The 18894-nt window shown below is 34.7% G+C and overlaps 2 protein-coding genes and 1 long non-coding RNA gene across 4 annotated transcripts; 1 reads left to right on the top strand and 2 right to left on the bottom strand.

Moving 5' to 3' along the window:
- Positions 1–1557: 1557 nt before the first annotated feature.
- LOC140891334 (uncharacterized) lies at positions 1558–5091 on the top strand. Its single transcript, XR_012152488.1, has 3 exons — positions 1558–2248; positions 2735–2835; positions 4953–5091. It is a non-coding gene; the product is annotated as an uncharacterized lncRNA (long non-coding RNA).
- LOC140891333 (cellulose synthase A catalytic subunit 7 [UDP-forming]) lies at positions 3062–8426 on the bottom strand. The gene is made up of 13 exons (XM_073299780.1): positions 8307–8426; positions 7924–8119; positions 7165–7361; positions 6939–7044; positions 6725–6848; positions 6369–6635; positions 5648–5993; positions 5298–5561; positions 4961–5173; positions 4622–4832; positions 4300–4496; positions 3860–4213; positions 3062–3777 (listed from the first exon to the last, which is right to left on the bottom strand). The coding sequence occupies exons 1-13, from the start codon at positions 8379–8381 to the stop codon at positions 3196–3198; spliced, it is 3132 nt and encodes a 1043-aa protein (XP_073155881.1). The 5' UTR covers positions 8382–8426; the 3' UTR covers positions 3062–3195.
- Positions 8427–12797: 4371 nt separating this feature from the next.
- LOC140887869 (translation initiation factor IF3-4, chloroplastic) lies at positions 12798–16858 on the bottom strand. 2 transcript variants are annotated; one of them, XM_073295437.1, is made up of 9 exons: positions 16561–16858; positions 16352–16391; positions 16205–16264; positions 14849–14901; positions 14524–14579; positions 14387–14420; positions 13612–13684; positions 13420–13512; positions 12798–13199 (listed from the first exon to the last, which is right to left on the bottom strand). In XM_073295437.1, the coding sequence occupies exons 1-9, from the start codon at positions 16788–16790 to the stop codon at positions 13056–13058; spliced, it is 783 nt and encodes a 260-aa protein (XP_073151538.1). In that variant the 5' UTR covers positions 16791–16858; the 3' UTR covers positions 12798–13055. The 2 variants fall into 2 exon arrangements, with proteins under 2 accessions (XP_073151538.1, XP_073151537.1); XM_073295436.1 differs by having other exon boundaries at positions 16352–16386.
- Positions 16859–18894: the final 2036 nt, after the last annotated feature.

Genomic DNA, 18894 nt, shown 5'->3' with positions numbered 1-18894 from the left:
ATACGCATCAACTTACTTCAAACAATTATAAAGGCATGTTTGATTCCTTTTCTTCTACACTATATAAGCTATTAAATCTCTTTTCATCAGAATCACCACGATTTTTACGTTAGAAAATCTGGAAATTTGAAGCATGCATGTTTAGTCATGTTTTTATTCATGTTTTGCTTGTTTTTCATGCTAAAGCTCACGTTTTTGCCATGGGAGACGGGCTGGCTGCTGGTCCGAGGTTCAGAGGGGTGTGTTAGGGTTCTTAGACTTGGGTTGGCTTGGTGTTTAAGGTTGTAAAGGGATGGAACCGAAGCCAGTCCTTCTGATGCGCAGCAGATCGCGCAGATTGAGCGGGGTTGGGAGATTGACTCGTTCTCGGTCCACAGAGCGTGTTTAAAGGTGATTCTAGTTGGGTTAGAACCTCAAGACATTATCAAAGGTATTCCAGGTAGTTCTCCGGCCAGTGGTGGCCGGAGATTGCCGGCCGATCGGCCGGAAGTCCGTGCTTGCGTTCTGCGCACGAGCAGAAACAAGGCCTGTAGTGTTTTGGTTCGTTCTCCTACTACAAGAATTGGTTTGAGGTCAAATTTGTTGGGTTAGAACCGTCTTGATGTTGTCTAAATTTGGGCGGTGGTTTCAAGGCCATAGGTGGTCGGAGTAGGCAGCACAAACGTTTTTGGTGAAGCCGCTCAGCTGGGCGCAGGTTTAGAGAAGAAGGAAGATAGAATTCACGGTTAGGGTTACGGATATGACCATGCGATGTTAGAAAATGTTATGCTCAATAATGTTATGTATGTATTATATGATTATATCTAAGATCAAGTTTAAGCAAGATTTTCAGTCATGATTCATGATTTTTAAGCATGCTTATTCATGTATATGATATGTATTAATGTAATTATGTGATGCATTATTTTTAATCTTGTTATAAAGGATTAGACATGTTAAGCCTCTAGGCTCACTACACTTATATGGTGCAGGTGAGTACGTAGAGGAAGATGTAGTTCCTACCGGTGGTGAGGACGTATGAGCGGACGCGCAGTGATCCCCCGTGACCGCCGGCTGAGTTTTCATGGATATTTTAAGAATTTTAAAACTCTGTTTCTTTTATGTTTTGTCAGTGGTGAATTTTAGTATTATTTTTATTAAGTAATTTTGTTGCATGCAAGCTTTTAGGTAGATTGTCTGACAGTATTTTAATTAAGTTTGACTCAGTTATTTTAGTAAAAATGTTGCGTTTTATTTATGTTATTTTTAAATCTGTTTATTTTGTGCATATATGTATGGGCATGTATGTACATCTATTTTACTAAGTATAATTTTAAAAAAAAAAAAAAAAATTCCACATTTATTAGTAGTAGATGTTTCAATTTATACACTTGTTTTTAAGTCTTATTTGTAAGTTTTAGGTTGAGGGCATGTTTGTGGTACAATATATTAAAAAAAAATTCTAACATATTTTGATTTTTCGATTTTTTCGGGTTTTTTCCCCCTTAAAACTGAAAACCAAAATTATATGAACTCAAAATGGAAACCGGTCAAATAACGGAAAAAACGATTTTTTAAGTTCGACCGATTTTTTCGGTTTTACACAAACTTTGAACACTCTGCTTGGCAGTAAAATTTTAAACGTCGGTAAAAGGAATAGGCATTTCTTTCGTCTGGAGTTCTGGGTGGAAATTGGAATCTTGCTTTACGGGAGTTAAGTAGCGATAATTCCCTAGGATGGCTGGGATTGATTTGTGGGTTCAGGCAGTCTGTGCTCTGGTGAAATGTTTGGACTTGTATATAAGATGTTTGATGAAATACGTGAGCCAAACACGGTTCTTTCGGTATATAATGTTGTTTTTTGGATCGGTCAATATCGTTTCTTCAGCCAAGTGGACTTGGGCAATTCTACTTGGCCACAATGGCTGAGGCCTGAGGTAATTTCAGGTTTATCTGAGTCGCATAGTGACTGCTAAGTTGTAAGTTTGGGTTGATTGGGGGGCTGAATTTGGTTTCGGACCTCAATGATCTACGGTTTTGGTTGTAATAATGGAGCTGAGATGTGTCATGTGTTGTGATGCTTAATCACGTTAGAATTCTGAATAATCTGCGATTAATGTTTGTCGAAGAAACATTTTCTTTTTTGTGAGAAGGCCCTTTATCCTTTCTTAAAAATCTAGTTGCTTGTGAAGCGCTAAGAATGAATTTGTTCTTATATCAGATTATATGTATAGTGCAATCCAAAGCAGCTCTTCAAGCAACTCATGAGGTATTTATCCTTTACTTGATGATCTCAGTTGAATTTTCCTTTCCTCGTGGTTCGACATTTCTAGCATCTATTCATTGCATTTTTTTCCTTCATGCTTTTCTAGAATTGAATATGTTGTTTATTTGTCCACCAAAGATCTATTTTCAATATCTGTACTCAACGATCTCTATGCTAGTTTTAAGTTGGGGTTGGGGTTGGGGTTGAGGTTTAAAAGAATTGAAAACGCAATGATTTTCTTATAAATTTAACCCGCGATCCTGTAATAAAAATTTCCATGGGATGATCATTGATTTCATAATTCTAAAGGTGGTGGTGTTCTTGTGGAAACTATTGCCTAGTGGTGATCCGTGATTGGTTATACACCTGCTGAGAGTAATCAATATTCAATATTTGTGTGGAGTAGCAGAGAAATACAACTGTTGGTCTTCTACCTCATCGAGCTTGTACTAGTTTTCCGAAGCCAATGATAAATGTGTTATCTTTCAGGAATCTGCAGAGATCCTGGTTTTGTTATGTGGTGGTATTTGGCATATTTCTCTAGATTACTTAGAGGGCTCATGGGAGCATAGTTAAATGGTGTCCATGAGGTACATACTCAACTCAAAGCTTGTTAACATTTTAGATTAATATTCCTGTTCACAATTCACTATAATTTTTTATTGGTTCCACCTTGTTTAAGTGATTTTTGTCTCAATAAATTTTTATGCTATATACTTGTATGGTTCCTGCAAAGCCACCCCGGGGAAACACGTGGACTTAATCAAATAAAATAATCAACAATCAGCAAACAATATCTGTCTCTGAATTATCTATTCCAGAAATTTACAAAATTGTAAATAATTCTGTATTTGTGCAACTCCGTTTTGTTGAACACATTAGAACCTCAAATATCAAAACGCACACACCATACTATATAGGTGGCTTACTGAAATAATGGAACCAATATTTCAGCAATTAATCCCACATTGCTTGGTGTTAGGCCCCTTAGTTTTTAGTATGAAGGGATCGATTCGAACCCAAAGCAAAGAGAAGATTGAAGCTAAAAGCACTGACCATATAATAACAATAGTGGGAGTCCTGTTCTGCCTGCCCATGAGACCTTTGAGGAATGGGTAGAGATGCACGATCACCCAAAAGGCAAAGAATAGTTTGCCGAATAGGGGACCCCATGATTGATACCCGTTGTTGATGGCATCAGAGATTCCAGCCACAACGCCAACAAGGTTTATTATCAAAATAGTTGTTGGAGGGATAAGGAGTGTTGTCCACTTGAAAGCGTATAGCTCCCCAAAATCCTCATCATCTGTTGCCTTGGACGTTACTGTGAAGTTTGTGTCTATTCCTGCCAAAACTTTTAGAAGGCCTTGAATAACGGCAAAAAGATGAGCAGACACACCACCAATCACCCAAAACTGCTCGTTCCTCCACCATTCCTCGATGCTAACTCCACTCCATCTTAGCTCTAGAATACCCGTCACAAATATCGATAGGAAGAGAGCAATAAAGAATAAACTTGCAAAGGTGCTTATCTGGAACATGCAGAGAAACAGAGAAATCAGTACACAAAGACGAATCAGCCGAATACATTGGTAGTTACTGTAGTTATAATACCTCTGGCATTATGAACTTTCCTGTGAGCAAGCAGATAGCAGGGAGGGTACAGTAGGCAAGAAGTGGTAGAGAGGTGAAGGGATAGACAGTCGTGTTGACATATGCAAATCGTTCAAGCCACTTTAAGTTTCCTTCTTTGTACCCATACCAGAGAGGGCTATGGCGACTGAAAAAGATCTCGACAGAGCCAAGAGCCCATCGCAGCACCTGATTGAGACGATCTGATAGATTAATTGGAGCTGAACCCTTAAATGCAGCCCTTTTAGGCATACAGTAAATGGATCGCCAACCGCGGCAATGCATCTTGAATCCCGTGAGGATGTCTTCTGTGATAGAGCCATAAATCCAACCCAGCTGCATGTCCATGATGCATAAATTAGAAAAGCTGTAAAGTTGTAGGGAATAATAATATGCGACTCATTCAGGGATGTCCGCAGTACCTCAGAACCCCATTCTGTCTTGTCTTCATAACCACAGCTTATGACATGAATGGCTTCTTTTAGCAAAGCTGCTGGGCTTGAGGAAGGTGGGACACCACCTTCAATCATTAAGGTCGATGTCACAAATATTGGTGATTGTCCAAATTTCTTTTCAAAATTCATCTGCGACATTAATATCTCCTTGTCTTCCTCAAATCCTGTTTCGAAGAGATGCAGGTTCTTATGTTTCAGTGGATTGGAACATAAATTAATTATCTTAATCTATCAACATGTGAAAATTACGACAATCTTAATGACTAAAAATGCAATGGCTTCAAATAACCTTGAACGTTTGCCCCTCCATCGAGATCGTTCTTAGAGTATTTTGGAAGCTTTTTGCGGCGTCCAAAGCATGGGCAGCAATCACAGCTTACCATTTTTGGACGCTTAGGACCCTTGGGAGGTTCATAGCCATATAAAGCTTGTCTTCTAAAGACACATCCTGTCCCAACATAAACTGGACCTTGAATACCGTCTAGACCTTTCATGTTGATCTGCAAGTTAGAAGATGATTATCATCTAATTCACTTGATTGTGGGTGAAAAGCTGTTGCTGTTTTTCATATCTTTACTGCTCAGTTAAGAAGTGTTGATATTTTTTCACTGTTTTTGCAGAGACTTACATCAAAGAAGACTGTATTTCTGTTGGCATATCTGTCATGTTTATCTATCCCATCAAACCTCTGAGGGAATTGGACGTAGCAAACCTTCTTTCCAACCTGAGGATCCATCAAAAAACACATCGCCTCTCTTACGGCCTTGCTGTTATTTAAGTAGTGGTCACAGTCCAAGTTCAACATGAACGGAGCATTGGTGAGAACTCCAGAAACTCGAATCTGCGGATTTTGTGGCGTAAGAATAATCATAATGATGAAGGATTCTTACTACATGCTCTGACCATTATGTTGCCACATGGATGACATGGAAAGCTAAAAGTTATGGTGTAGTGATGATATTTACCAGGGCATTCATGGCACCAGCTTTTTTGTGATGCTGAAAACTTGGCCTCTTCTCACGAGAAACATAAACTAGGCGAGGAAGTTCATGTCCTTCCACATCAAGGCCTCCATTTTGGCCTAGAAAGACTTGAATCATACCAGGATGATCCTTAGTGTTGTTTCCTGGCCATGGAGTCCCATCTTGCATTATCCATCCTCCAGGAGGAACTTTAGTGGCTTTCGCAACCAGTGCATTTATTCTGACCTTGAATTCCTCATATTCTCTCTGTTACACATGATAATTAGCTTTTGTAACTTTCTGATTGTTTTATAGTCCTCAGGATGAGCAAATTATATAGTTTGAGATTATACCTTCATAGCTCTTCGCTCCTGCACAAAAGCTGGCTGCACTTTATCCTTCAAATAGTCAACCTTCTCCGAGAAATACATCTCCGGTGCTCGAGGTTCTATAGAGAACTTCTTGCAAAAAGGAACCCATTTTCGAGCGAATTCTGCTGTTTCTGATAGTGCTTCAAAGGTGCACATTGAAGCACCATCATCAGATATATAACATGAGATTTTGTCAACAGGGTAGTCCATTGCAAGTATTGAGAGAACCGTATTGGCTGTAACAAGAGGTGGTTCCTTCATGGGATCTACTGTACTGACAAATATATCAACCGGAGCTAGCATGTTTGGTTCACCCTCCCTTTCATACCTGCATCAAAATTTGTTAAAATTTACAAGTTCACGAAATACCCATATAATATATAGACAGTTCCCAACATAGAACTTATGCGAAACATGTAGTATTGAGAATATTTAATGTTTTACCGTCATGATCTTTCGCAAACTACTTTTTATGTTAAGCATGTCACTGTGGAAGCAACTGAATATTATTCAAGTGTTGCCAAGTGTTGCTACTTTCTGTGCTTGTGTCCTATTTTTCCTTTTCCTTTTGTTTTTTTCTTTTTCTTCTTTAGAAGGGTGGATGTTGTTGGCTTAATGTATAAAGTGGAGGTTATATTTTCATGTTACGATTATTTATCTTGCAAGGTTTTAGTTTTAGTTTGTGCTTGTGTTTACTTCTTACCTGAGGGAAAGGCGATCAAGATAGGTCTCCCTATCAATGGGGAACCATTTTGGGAACTGATCGAGAATCCATGATAAAGCAAACCAGATTTCACAAATAATTGAAGTGAGCCAGAGGCCAGGTGCATCATGCACGGGATTCAAGATTCGGTAACGAAGAAAGAAGGCCAGCACCACCAGCCTAGTCACGATCACCATTCGGTAAGGATTAATTTTGCTTGAAGCAATTGGCACTTTTCTTGACAGCGGCTGTCTTGCTTCATCTAAACTGCATTTCGTGCATACAAACGGTTTGAAACTCCATTAGAGTATAGTTTGTAACAGAGCCAACAACGAAAAGAAATATTGAACTCATACATGGCCATTTCCGGATCAGCGGAGTCATCATATTCAGGCCCCAGATTTCCTTGCTGCATTTTCCAATCTTCCATCCTTTCTTTCCAACCCATCTCCAGTTTCTTATCGTCCCATCTTGCACCTCCTGCAATTTGGAGTTCACAAATGCAAAATTTGCTACAAAATTTCATTTTTCAACAGAGTCTTCAAATGTTTCTACACCAGTTCTTTTTACCTGTTTCATCGGAGACTGGATATGGATGCACGCGTCTGTGCAGAGAGGATCCCATCATTTGATCTCCACTGTAAGCATGACTTGGAATCGGAAATTCTCCACTAACCTTCATTTTTACACAAGGCAACAAGAGTAACTTCTCTTGGCAAAGAGGTGCTGTATCACACTCGGAAAGTTACAGCATGAAAATATGAAAAGAGATATACTGTGGTGAAATTGTTCTTACATGACGGGAGCGACCACCGGCTACGACAGCCGGATATTGAGTGTTTTCCTCGTCTTCTGGACCTCTTCCATAACTCATCTTCCCATGGAGAATGGCTTCAGCGATATCGGTATTCTTCTTTTGCTCATCTATGTTGAATTCATGTTCAATGTCGTCGATGTCTTCCTCATCATCATCTCCCTCGACCCTCGGACTCCCTTAAAATCAAGTATCAGAGGACGATAGTGTAGTAAAAATTTACGAGACATCCCAAAAGACTTGGATTCCCAGGTTTAAATTTGATCCTGAGTTCGAAGATAGAAGTTGAGTTTCATTTTCATAAAGTATTTGTTGAATAAGTATTCTCTGTCATAAAAAACGAAAAACAAAAGAAAAAAGTTCCTTTTTTTGCAATATTGCCTCAATAATTTTCACTGGTGACCGAATTGAGTCACGTATGCTTTACGTTGAGCTTGATATCAACTAGAGTCTTGTTATAAGATTAGAGGAAGAATCCATAAAATTTTCAGTTATATTTATAAATAGTTAATGATATATTTGAGTTTGCAAGCTATCAAACAAAATAATTTTGGTTCCGTTGGAACCGTTTCACATATTGAAGCTTGGTTCAAATCAGCTAATCTTGAATATGAATTAAATGCTATTCAAATTGTCTTTATTGGTTACGTGCAATATGTCTTTTAATTGCAGCATGCAAGAAATATGCAAGTTTGCTTTTGTCGTGAATGAAAGAGTGCTAGTTTGGTGCGTAAACCAAACCTTTAAGACGTTTATATCTGGTTTTGCACTGAGGGCAGAGTTGATTGCCTTCTCTTCTCTCGTACTCGTAGCACGGCCGGCACACTGGGAAACCACACTCGTTGCATGCCACGAAGAGTTCGCCATCCACCGTTGGCCCGACCGCATCCCCACATATCTCACAGACTTGTCCATTCAGGTTTTTCAGTGTCTTAGGCTGCAAAATCCATTTAGAGTAACATTTCTTGCTGACCCTAATGAAAACTATGGTTTTGCTTCGACCAAAGCGAACCGTTTTATGTATGTTAGCAAATACCAGAAAACATATGAGACATTTTCTCATTGAATAGGGTGAATGTTTTGCTTTGTAATTGCATGCAGAAAAGCAAGGTAACGTTGCATACCTCTTCGTGGCCATGGATGACAACTAACTCGTTCCGGTTGTGAGAACCAGCAACAAGACCGGCACTGGCTTCCATAGCCGGTGATGCTGGTAAAATTTTGTCTGTGTGTTGAGAGTACAAGGAAATGGAGGTGAGTTGCAATGGAATGAATATATGGTAAAGGGTTCTTTTTAATACATCATTTTTGGTGGCTAGGGCAGAATTTGTATCACTTTCTTGTCTATTTTGCCCACCTAATGAAGGCAACATTTGGAGTATATTTCTGTTGGTTGCAGAGTCTCCATTGCCTCCAAGTTAAGCTTCTTCTGTTTCAACCACCTTTAGATCTCTCCCTTCTGCCTTCCTTTACAACTATTCCCACCCCACCAAGAGACCACTCTATGGATTCATGTATATTTTTTAGAGTATACTCTTTGGGCTGGGCTTAAGTTATTATATAAAAAAAACTTAAAGTTGATAATAATATAAAAAATATTAAATCGAGTAGTAAAATAACCGAGAATAGATCCATCAAAGTAGGGTGATCACCTCTCCCTCGCTCAAGCAAAAGAAAATTAAGATTTTGTGTAATTTCTTTTTTAAAAAATTAAGATTACTCCTTGAAATTCTATTAAATTTTCTCCTCAAATTTTTAAGCATGTCACTGATTACATGTTAATATTACATTTTGACTGAGAGTGTCATGCTATATATTAACGGGATATTCTATGTTACACCGGGAGAGATACACCCCCTTTAGTGTTTTTTTCAGATGCGCGAACATCACTCTAAAAAACACTAGATGTTTTCGTGAACATCTCACTGAGAAAAAAAACATGTGGACCTCATCAATAATTTTTTTGGTTTTTTCACATGATGTTCGCGCGAACATCTAGAGAAAAATAAGGTGTACCTCTCCCGGTGTAGCATAGACCAATCTATATATTAACTTACATAAATCTAACTTGTTAATGATGGTGTCTTTGCATATAAATCATCAACCATTAGCTCAAGATTATTCTCAATAACATGAGTAGCACCCTTTATGGTTTTCGTTGGGGGCACGGTCGACCACGTGCAGCACTCTATTCGAGCTCGACTTGAAAAAAAAATTAGCACATGAGTTTATGAATTTATGCATATGGTTATTTGACCTTGAATCGTAAATGTTATTAGAGTATGTGTTCTTGAAATTAAGTCTGTCACTGATTATAGTTATTGTATTTTGATTGCGGTGTGATGCTAGATAAACTTATACACAAATCTAACTTTTTTTTTTCTTTTTGGAATCTAATCTAACTTGTTAATAATGGCATTTTACTCAATAAATCATCAATCATTAGCTAAAGATTACTCTATTTTATACCAATTGATTATTGTTATTTTATTTTTTTTTTGGAAACATACCAAATCATTTTCAGGTGTCCAAGTTGTTTGTTGGATAAAGTGTTTTAATTTTTGGGTCTAGGCTTTAGATCTAGGTCATTATTGTCAAAAGCTTCGATATTTATGATTGCTATATCCATTAAAGACAAAGATGGAGGCAAAGGTTGTAATACTTGTTAAAGTTGAGGAGAACATTTCATGCTACTTATAAAAATACTATCCACATAATATATCTAATTAAGAGTGATCATTCATCAATATATATGAGGTTCACTAAAAAATAGTGGACCTCAAATGTATTGATAAATGTCAACATTAGATGTATGTCAAGGCAATGCCCTTACATGTAACATCTAACAAGTTTGAGCTAGATCTTGCTTATTTGGATTTTAGATTTTAGATTAGATTTAGAAAGCTGCGACATTTGATAGTTTAATTAAATGAAGGGTTGGTGTTTTGATTGATCTTACCTAATTAATTATTTCATAATTTTATTTTGTAATTATGTGTTTCAAATACACATGGAAAAGAATGTCATAAATTGAAGACGATTAATGCTATATAATTATCATGTATTCATTTCAATCCCCAAATAAATATGTGCGTTTTTTTTTCTCTCGTTTAAAAATAAAAATAAAAAATAAAAATATTACATTAGATTTTATTTGATATACATTGTTTAATTACTTTAAAAGATGAGATTGTAAAAGGATAGATTAAAATGTGATTATTAGTATAATTTGATAGGATATGAAGTGGTTATGGAAAAATAATAATATGTTTAGTTTGATGGATTAATTTGGGATTGATTTTTTTTTTCTCTTTTCACCATGTACAAATTTATAATCTCTTCTAAAATTTAAGATTAAAAATCATTTCTAAATCTCATTATTAACGGCTTAAGGATTTATAATGATTTTCAATTTTGTAACTAAACATAGGATTAGTCGGTATTAATAATGTTATCCCTCGTTTATCAAGGCAAGTAAACGCAGCCTAAATATTCAATACTATTAAAGCATCGTTTGGTTTGAGGTATGGTATGAGTAATATATAGATAAGTAATATAATGTAATAAAAAATAAATAAAAAATGATAGTTAAAATAGTATTGGATTTAATTGATAGATTATGGTTGATTTGATTTGATTGATTAAATTTTATATAAAAATGTTAAATGACTATTTTGTCCTTTTAACAATAAATAAAATAAAATTTATATTATTTATAAGAGGTAATATAGTAATTTGAGTTCAATGATTTGATTGATGTGAGATAAATAATTAATGATTTGATTGATGTAAAATAAATAGTTAATTATGAATAACTAATATGATGAGAAGAACGTGGGATGAGATGAGATGAATTATATGTATATTAATTAGTAATACGGCTGACAGAACGGTGTCTTATAGTTTTAATATTTGAACGTAATGATTACCGAAAATAATAGGATAATAATTGAATATAATTAATCCTTGAGCTATCCTAAAGTATATGAGTCTATGACGATTGAGCTTGTTTACACTTTACCCTCAAACAAAGTTTATGCGAGGATCCCATTTAACAATTGTTCCACATTATGAATGAGCTGATTATTGTTTTCTGTGTTTCTATTCCTTTTAATTTCTGAATATTTTCTTCAATTAAAATAAGCAATAAATTTTTAAACTTCAAACTTCCTGAAAATCTAATAAATGCGTACGTACAAATATTTTCTTCCAAGATACTTATCAACAAAGATGCCTCAAAAGGGTGTCCTAGTCGGTGGAGTAAATGAGCACTTGACCTGAGTTTAGGAGTTCGATTTCTCCTACCAACAGGTATTTGGCCAAAATTCAGAAGTTCGATTTTCCCTACCAATACTTTCTTGGACTAGCCTAGGAGTTCGATTACCCCAAGCAACACCTTCTTGGACTAGCCTGTCGCACATGATTTGTCTAATGTGGCTTACCTGTTAGCTTAGATTGCAAGCTATTGCGTTAGTGCGGGATTTTATCCAGTGTGCATCGAAAAGTAGCAAATGCGTGTTGTCACGTAAAAAAAAAAAAAAAACAAACAAACAAACAAACAAACAAATTATAAGTTTGTAAATATTTTTTTTAAATTATTATAAAATAGTGACAAATTATTTTAGTTTTATAAAAAAAATATTGAAGCATTATCCATAATATTTAAATATTATATGTTTATAATTGAATTTTTTTTAAATTTTATACATATAAATTTCTAAATAGTATTTTTTTTAAAAAAAACAATAAAACATATATTTTTAGACAAAATTTTGAACATAAAAAAATTATCGAGATATTCTTTCCTTATCCGATGGAGAAAAAATAAGTTCCCCATTCTTACGGAAATTGGATAAAATTGGATAGAACGAGACAAGTTTCTGCACGATCCAAAACTACATAAATCTGTCCAATTTGGGCCTTTGAGTTCTGGCCCAAACAGCGTAATTTGTGCATACCGCAAAGGAAGAAGCGCTACGTAATGCTCACTCTCTAAAATGCGCTATAGCGCTCTACATAACTTACAGCTTCTCCAGTAGTAAGATATCAAGTTAAGACGAGATTTTGAATTCAAGTTATAACAAATCTTTGCCAACTAAACATAAAAAATAAAATAAAATATCCACCATGGTAAATCGATCGTCCATTAATCATATCTAAAAATCGAGTTTGAAATGCACCAAACATAAAAGTTATCATGAAGAGAAGTTGATAAAAGCCAGAACTTCCAAATGAAACAAGAAATGCACAAGGAAGACATTACAAACAAATCAAACAACATAATCAATCATGCCAACTACTGGAGTTTAATCAGATCGGAACCGAGTTTTTGAGTTTTGTAGTGATTTTTAGTGCTTATTCCACGCTAAATTGTCACCAAATCAATCATTATTCACTTCAGAGACAGGGCAAACATCCTGTTCATCTCAACTCTCTCCATCCTATCGTCGCTGTACAACCGCCGACAACGATAGAACACCTAATTAAAATCTTGAGCATGTATTTTAATAATCAACAACGATGCTACAGCTTGTGGATATCTTGCTTGATTCTTAAAAAAAATAACACTTGTTATGCACACATAACTGATAACACGTGCCTATAAGTCGTATAGAAAAACACGAAGGCTACTTATATTAACTGCACAAAAACACAAATTTACATCTTGGTTTCTACGTATAACAAGTGTAGTACAGAATCAAGCTCGAGTACTGATTAATGACTGCTTCTGTATGCAAGTTTGTACACAATCTTATGCTTCAGTGCTGTGACATCTATATACACAAGAGCAGAGGATCTTGTAAGAACCTTGGTTCGGTACAATACCTGTTTGTATTGTGGCAGGTGAGGATACTTCATTTCTTTGAATGAGCTTAAACACCAGCCGAGACTTCAGACTCTGATGGGTTTTCTCTCTTGGCTGGCGGTTCTTGAGATTTCTGTGCAACGACCTTGTTTGGTACCAACACTATGAAAATGTTCCTGTCTCTAAAATCTTTGTTTTCCTCGATTCCAAACTATTAAGAATAAGACAACCGGAGAAGCAAAAAAGATGATAAATGAACGTGATAAAGAAAACTACATGTATTGGTTGTGGTGAGATATGTCATAGCAGATGTATATACGCAAAAATTGCGAAAGAGTATTTGCTGAAAGAAATTCAGTATTAATCTGTTTCATGAGGAACATCATTTACAACATTGATTAGGAATAGCAAAAGAATGTTGCAGAATATACCTCCCCGACATCATTTTGGAACCGTCTAAGAAGCTCGATAGCTTTGTTTCTGAACTCATTTTCACGCCCTTTCAAGTTTACTATCACCTTCACCTGCAGGAATCAACTCAAAAATATCCATCATACGGTAATTAAATGTAAGAAATTGCATTCAACTGCTGGAACATCCAGCTCATGAATTTCAAGCACAACCTTATCACCATCTTTCAAAAACTTCCGTGCTGCTTTCAAACGCACGGAATAGTCATGCACATCAATATTATAACTGCCACAACAATGAAGAAATATCAAATAGAAATCATCAAAACGGAGAGAGAGAGTGAGAAAGAGATAGTGAAAGGGATCCACACCAAGGTGGAATTTGTCAAATCATGGCTAGAATCAAGTAATATATATGACAAAAGTCAGTGGTTTATAGTTGTTCTATAAACGATCATTTCTAAAAGGGAATAACAGGGATATGATATTGCCCACATTGTTTACATCTTCATGTTTTAATTTAATTACAAGTTTGGATTTCGTGTACCATGAGAAACATCATCAAAACATTGATGAATTTCTCAAGCATCCAGCCGATCCTCGTGTCATGGACAGCCTACACAATCCCTCCTCATATTTCAGGTAATTTCATTTGGGGTATATGATGACGACCATAAATAAAAGCAAACTGAGCGTTAATGAGTGAAAAATAGTTTATCAAAATAATTTTCTTGAATGTGAAAACACTTCACGGAAAAAAAAAACTACAGGATTTCTTTATAACTAAATAAGCCAAGTTGAACTGAGTAAAAATTTACAAAGGGACTTCAAAAAAATTACTTGAAAACTGACAAGTAAATTAACACTTAAATGATTAGAAAACAGTACTGTTGAGCTGTCTTTGAATGTGGAATGATCGAAACCATATCAAGCAGGAACTAGCCAATTATTAAAGTTTGGGGGGAAAATCGAACTAAAGATCACTTACCCCATCTTCAGTTCCTTCAAGTCCATACGACTAGCTGCCATTCAAGTCATCAATTTAGTTGCATAAAATTTCGATAATTAATTTACTAAATGCAAGAGAGAGATAAAATGTTATGAAAATTCAATGGTGGCATTCACCAGCACTTTTCTTCTGCTGATCTCTTTTCTTCTTCTGCTGCTCATATCTGTATTTACTGCATGTCATAAAGCAACACATAGATGCACTTCAACCTTCACAATCAGTGTAACAAAAATGGATAAGAAATATAGCAACTATAATAGTCAGATAGTAATATACGTAATTAAATCAAAATTACATTCTACTCTTAAAAATCAAGTCAACACAAAATGAATAGATTGATGATTATCTATAATCTAATACATAATCATGATTCATGAGTAGTATATGGAACAGATAATTTTTAACCAGCGAGTTCAAGATTCCAGGATATATAGGTCTTACTTGAAATCCATGATTCTTACAACTGGGGGATCTGCATCTGGAGATAATATCACCTAAAGCATGGAGCACAACACAAGGAGAGACATTAAATGTAAACCTCAATCTTGTCATGATTTAATTGTTTTTCTCTACCGCTTTTGAAAGATACAGCACTCAATTGAAGAAAAACGTCATCTGTTGCTTCAGAGACAATTGCATGAAACAAGAGGAGTTGATGTGAGAGTAAACTATTAGAGCACTTCAATGACAACAATGCACATGAAATTTCACAAAACAAAATATAAAATATAATGTGCGAGGGGAGGGGAGGGGAGGGCCTAGACAAAATTGACAGGTTAAATATCATCATGGAAAGATGGCAGCAGGCAGCAGCTTAGCAGAATTAATTGATTAAGAACCATAGACTTGTGTGCGGAGAGATATTAGAAAATTGTTCAAGCAAAAAGAAAATGAATCAACACCCCAAATCTTGGCTGAATTTCTTTTTTTTTTTTTTCGCTTTAAAATAGGGGATTCAGGCATCCCTTATTCGAAACCCAAAGGAGCTTCAATTTCTAAAATGTAACTCAAAAAGAAGGGTCAGGAAGGCATTATGATAGTAGGTGGTAAGATCAATCAGTAGATCATTGCTAAGTGTCCTTACAAAGTAGTGCAGTTCAAGAGAAAACTACAGGCCTGACTTGTTCAAAAGTTACACTCTCCACAGTTTGTATGGTATTTCTAGTTTCTACAACAAGCAACATAGTTTCCAAGATATACAAAAAACCCAAAAAAAAATGCTAGCATTAATGTCATTACTTGAGAGAATTTTTTAAACAGAAGTCTATCTCCTAATCAAGCCATATTGATTGAAAGCCTACACTGTATAAACTGTGGAGATGAAAATTGATTGAATGCAAGCTTCCTCAGATTACTTAAAGGGAAAAGAGTAAAGAAACATCAGGTTCACACTCAAGATTACAGGTAAAAAAACTGTTGTGTTGCAGTTTGACTTGAGATATACCGCTGTATCTTTTTATACCAATGAAAAATCCAAGCTTGTCTTATCTTAAACCGGCTACACTAATGAAAATCGTATTCTCTGATCCCATGTTGGACATTTATTTGCATAGCTGATCTAACCTGTTCAATAGATACTTTGTGATCAATTCCCTTAATCTACAAGGTAAATCGTGGATTACAGCATATCTAAATGTAATTTTTTTATCTACTTATTTGAAAATTATACCTAGTAAAAAGAACAATGCTGAAGATCAAAGGCGCCTACCACATTAAAATTTAGCACGATAAGGTTTTTAGGCAAAGAAAAAAAGTTGAAGAAAAATAACGATTCAAGAAGATTGAGTAATAGCATACCAAGTCAAGCTCAGCATCATCAGCCATTTGGATTGCCTGAGCTTTTGAAACTACTCCCACCTAAAGAAATCACAAAATAACATAAATATTCCCTGCGCACAATCATCTTCCACGTACATATTACACGATAAATACAGCCGAGCTCACCATTTTCTGCTGCTGATCAATAAGCCTAACAGAATCTGACCTATTTCAAACCACCCGCACCGAAATCAAGAATCAAATGAGCATATAATATCAATGGATACTAATTATTTCTATATCAAAATCTCAACTTTCGCCCTTAAAGCACGTCCACGGGCGGTGAAAACAAGAACCCATCAACACATCAAAGCATAGAGTCAATCTAAACCAACCTAATGGAAGACAAGTCGAGGGCTTCCTCATCATCTGACTGGGACGTTCTTGAGGACCCATCGCCCCATCCGCCCCCGCCACCACCTCCGTAGCGGGCGGAGATGGTGTTGGGGCCGGAAACAGGCGGCAAACGGAGGCGGAGAGAGACTGTGAGAAGGTGTACAGAAGAGGGTGGTTTGAGGGGTTTGGAGATGTAGGGATGGTGGAAAGCAGTGGAGAGACCCGCCATTGGAGAGGGGAAGGAGCTTGGGAATCAGGCCTGCACATGCAGCCACTTCATCTTATCCATTTAAAATTTGTGTTTCACAAATGTGGCACACACGTCATTGTTTGTGTATCAAGTATTACCATTTTTTAAAATAGTTTATTGATAAAATGTGATATAAATCATAATTACATTAAATTTATATTAAAAAAAATTACAATTTTAGTTATTTCAAAAAAAAATTACAATTTGAGAATTTAATTATTTTAGCCCTTTTCAAAAGGTTATTTTTAAAAGACAAACACTCCTATGAGACGGTCTCAAGGGTCATTTCTTTGAGACGGGTCTCTTGTATGGGTTATCCATTAAAAAATATTACATTTTATTCCAAAAGTATTACTTATTATTATAAATATGGGTAGGGTTGACCCGTCTCACGAATGAGACTGTCTCACAAGAGTTTTACTCTTTTTAAAAATAGCCCTATGTGTTAAAACATTTCACAATATAACCTTGTTTATTGTAATAATCCTAAAATACCCTCCTAAAATAGATTAAGACAATTAAATTCTTTAGTTATATGTTGAGCTTATTTGTTAATATTTTTTTTTCGAGAATAAAGATTTTTTTCCATAGTTATAAAAAAATGTAAGTTTATAATATGAACCCATGAATATTTTTAATTAGTTGATTTTCTTAAAATTTTATTTTATTTTGAATTAGTCTAATATGTTTAATTCAATTATGGTACAAAATCATAATTTTCTCTTCTATATTTCAAATTAGGCCTGTTTCGTATCAAAAGCCAGACCAAAAAAGCTCTTTTTTTAAAAAAATGTTTTTTTTAGTCTATAAGGGGTTTGGATGGTTATTTAAGTGCTTAAAAAAATACTTTTTAAAGTCAAATTTAAAGTTTTTTTAAAATCCAAAATTAGAGCTTAAAAAAACACTTTTTTAAAATAAAAAAATAGTCTATGAAATCCAAACGAACTCTTATTCATATCGATATTTCAATTTTAAATTTAGAGCAACAATTCACCAATTAATTTAGATGATTAAAAAATAAATTTGATTATTATTAATTTGTTATGAATGATGTTATTTTTTTATTTAATTTGTTATTGTTAGTACTCTTATCTTCATCAATATTTTTATTTTTATTTTTATTATTTTTTATTACATATTATTGTTATTATTATTTATTTTCTATTTAAAAATAAAATAATGTTTTAATCTGAACGATCTCAAATAAGAATTGTTCTTAATTAATTAAATAATTTTTTAAAAACGCTAATTTATTTTTATTTGACTATTAATTTTGATAGAAAATTCGTTACTATATTTTTATTGTTTATTTTATATATAAACTTTCTGATTTTAATTATGAATTTGTACTTTTGAAATTTAATAAATAAGTTTTTGTGTTTAAGTAGATAGAAAGGGTTCAAAAGAAAGCTAATAAAAAAAATATTTAAAGGATATTTATGGAATTAAAAACTATTTTTTAAAAATTAACTTACTTAAAAGCCAAAATTGATTATGGTAGTTCAAAGAAGACCATTTTAGAAAATCCATCTTACAATTTTAGTTCATATACCTCAGGAAAAATTGCAAATTTAGTCATTATATTTGTCACTTTGCGATTTTGGTCCTTTATGTTTTCACATTTCAGTTTTAGTCTTGCATATTTTGATTTTTGGCAATTTCGGTCCTTTTTCTTCGAAAATGATGACGTGGCACTGTACACGTCAGCTCCACATCAGCATTGAATTGATGTCACGTCAGCTCCACATCGGAAAAATGACTAAAATTGCCAAAAAAATAAAGATAGCGGACTAAAACTAAAATCTGAAAATATATAGGACCGAAATCGCAAAGTGACAAACCTATAGGACCAAAAAATCAATTTTTCCTATACCTCAACACTGACAACATTCCCAAGGATGTAATGTAATGAAGTTGATAACTTGATTATGTGACGATGTTAGCATTGATAATTTTGTTGTATGTTTTGGTGTGGTGATGCTACAGTGATAATGTTAAAATATTATTTTTTTAATTCAATTTAATAACTTTGCATTTAAATTTTTAAAAAAATAAATTGAGAAAAAATACAAGTACACATACT

Source organism: Henckelia pumila, chromosome 3, assembly GCF_033568475.1.
Source record: "Henckelia pumila isolate YLH828 chromosome 3, ASM3356847v2, whole genome shotgun sequence".
Lineage (NCBI taxonomy): Eukaryota > Viridiplantae > Streptophyta > Magnoliopsida > Lamiales > Gesneriaceae > Henckelia > Henckelia pumila.
This window is presented reverse-complemented; position numbering and strand designations above follow the sequence as displayed.